The 2754-nt window shown below is 68.6% G+C and overlaps 1 protein-coding gene across 1 annotated transcript; it reads left to right on the top strand.

Annotated features, from left to right (window-relative positions):
- Positions 1-34: 34 nt before the first annotated feature.
- Positions 35-1180, top strand: MNEG_11130 (hypothetical protein; the record flags this gene model as incomplete). Its single annotated transcript, XM_014040396.1, has 3 exons — positions 35-162; positions 529-660; positions 907-1180. The coding sequence occupies 3 exons, from the start codon at positions 35-37 to the stop codon at positions 1178-1180; spliced, it is 534 nt and encodes a 177-aa protein (XP_013895850.1).
- Positions 1181-2754: the final 1574 nt, after the last annotated feature.

Here is a 2754-nt window from a genome sequence, read left to right as displayed (position 1 = left end):
CCCCGGCACTGCAACCCCCCAGGCCCAGAACTTCATGCTGGCCGTGCTGTGCTTCACGGCGTTCACGATGCCGTTGCTGGGGGTGGTGTCGTCGGTCATCATCAAGGACCACGCCAAGGCCATGATGATGTGGGGGCTCACCGCCGACGCCATCACCGTCCTGTGAGCGCCGGGATGGGGGGGGGGTCAACACGCACCCACACGCTGCCAGGCGGTGTTGTCGAGCGGCCAGGGTCACGCTAACTGTTCAGCGCGTGATGCGTCCCCCGCATTGCCAGTGGTGTTGGGAGTGCGGGAGGCTTGCGGTTGCACCCTTGGGTGCGCGCACGCACATCGGCGCCTCATTGGCGTGCGGCTGCCCGCGCAGCACGCGGCGGCGCCAGCCCCAGCTGCTTCGGGCCTTGCCGCTGCCTCCGCATATGGGGCCCACAGCCACCCCGCCCATCTCGCTTCCCCTTGCCCCAAACAACCCTTGTCGACGCTCATCTCTCCCCCCGCCTCCACTACCACCCTCCCCGCGCCCCGCAGCTACTACGGCTCCCCCCTTGCGGCCGCCTGGAAGGTCATCCGCACCCGCAACAGCGCGTCCATCCTGCTGCTGCGGCTGCTCTGCGACATCTCCAACAGCGGCCTCTGGACCGTATACGGCTTCATGGTCGGGTGAGGCACAACACGCCCGCGCAGCGCACTTTGCCGCGTGCACACTGCAGCCGGCGCGCCCTCGCGGCCACGGCGCCGCCGCTTGCGAGATCAAGCGTGGCCGCTCTGGCACGACCCGTGCAACCCAAAGCATGACTGGGCCCAGGAGCCTGGACCTTTAAGAATGTACTGCAAGACAACTCCAACAGCCCTGATATGTTCCTCTGTGTCCCCCGCACCACCTCCGCCACCCTTTGCCCCCCCCAGGGACCCCTTCATCTTTGTGCCCAACTCCATCGGCGTCTCCCTCGGCCTCTGCCTCGCCGTCCTCAAGGCCCTCTTCTGGCGCCGCGCCCCCGCCGCCGGCGCGGAGCCCATCACGGGCGACGTCGGCGCCGCGGACGCCGCGCGCTCGCGGGGCGACGTCGTTGTGGAGGTCTGCATGGACGGCGCCGGCGCCGCCGCGGGCGCCGCCGCCCACCCCAAGCGGGCGGCCGCGCCGCAGCGCGGCGCGGAGGAGCGCGCCGGGGACCAGCACTAGCGAGCGGCGGGCACCCCGCCGGCCGCCGCGGCTGCGCACCCTCTGCAATTCCATTAATCATTGTTCCATTAATCATTGACTGCGGGGCGCCGCCGCCGCCGCCGCCGGGATGGCGGTTTTTCCCAGAGCGCGGCGCCCGTTGCATTGCGTGTCGCAGGCATTGCGAGACAACCCCCTCAGGGGAGCCCTTGCACCAGCGAGGAGCGGGCGACGCCCCCCGCCGACAACCCGATTGCTGTTGGACTCTCGCGCCCCCGTCCCCGCACTTTTAGCACCCCTAGGCACACAGTGCACGCGCCCGCGCGCCGCAGCCGCCCGAGTGTGCAGCCCCACCAACACCCACGCCCCTGCCGCCAGCGCGGCGAGCGCAGGCACTTCCTTTTTCGCCTTTGTCGGCGGCAACGCGCTGCGAGTAATCCATGATCAGGGTTACTCCATTACTGTACAAATCAGATGGCCGCCGGCCAGCATCGTATGCAGCGGCATGACGAGGTACGCGAGGACAAGGCACAAACAGACAATCCGGGGGATAAGGGCAAGAGGGAAGTGTCAAGGGTGCGAGACGGCGGCGGCCGCCGAGGGGCGCGCGGGCGTCCATTGATGGGCGCCGAATGGGCAGCAAAGGCCCAGGGGCACCGACTCTCTGGTCCCACAGCGCATGGAGGGAGGAGGGAGGCAGGGCAGGCGAGGGCTCGCGCCCCACCGGTCAACAAAAGGGCAACAGCGGCGCCCAAAAACCGATGCGGGGCCCCAAGCCGGCAGAGGGTCTGGCCAGGGGGCGGGACCGCGTCGCCGAACGACCGCTAGCGCCGGCGCACGCGCGCTCAGCGGCTGGCTGCTCTTGACTGCAACTAAGAGGGGGGGAGGCTTGCTTCCGGTCAACTGCAAGCAAGCAACGCACGGTGGCTTGAACATGTGCAATCGCAACGAGTGTGTGTATGGGGATCAACTTGCTCGCATACCTATATCAGGCGCACTCTGATTGCTGAGAAACGTCGCCAACGCCCGCAGTTCTGCTGGGTGCAGGGACAAGGCGGCCATGCGGGCACATGATGCCGCAAACACAGACATCCCTGCGCGGCCGGCCGCGCGGCAGAGAGCAGCCTGGCGGTGTCTCGCGCTGCAGTCTCTGGGAACGCTCTCGGGTGTCCATCAGACAAGTGGTACGGGACTCAAAAACAGGGGTGGTGCGGCCGTCGGCGGCGGACCGCGTGGCGCAAAGCCGCGGCATGAGGTTTACGAGGTGGGGTGGCTTTATAGCTGACAGCGCCAGCCCGCGTCCTGATCCCACACCATATGCGGTTGCCATAACAGTCATGTACATGATTCGCGAGCGGATGTGACGATCATCCTGTACCACACAGGAAGCGGCGGCGCCCCGGCAAAACACGATCAGCAACAGCACCCCCGCCAGCGGCGGCGCGGCGGACTTGCCAAGTGGGCACCGCCGGCCGGCGCCGCCCGCAGCCGGCCGCTGCACGCCAGCGCCCTCACGCGCCGCCGCCGCCGTCCCCCGGCGCCCCAAACACCACGCACGCGCACGTCATGTTGTCGTGCGCCGCCGCGTGCCGCGC

Source organism: Monoraphidium neglectum (assembly GCF_000611645.1).
Source record: "Monoraphidium neglectum strain SAG 48.87 unplaced genomic scaffold scaffold02604, whole genome shotgun sequence".
Classification (NCBI taxonomy): Eukaryota; Viridiplantae; Chlorophyta; class Chlorophyceae; order Sphaeropleales; family Selenastraceae; genus Monoraphidium; species Monoraphidium neglectum.
This window is presented reverse-complemented; position numbering and strand designations above follow the sequence as displayed.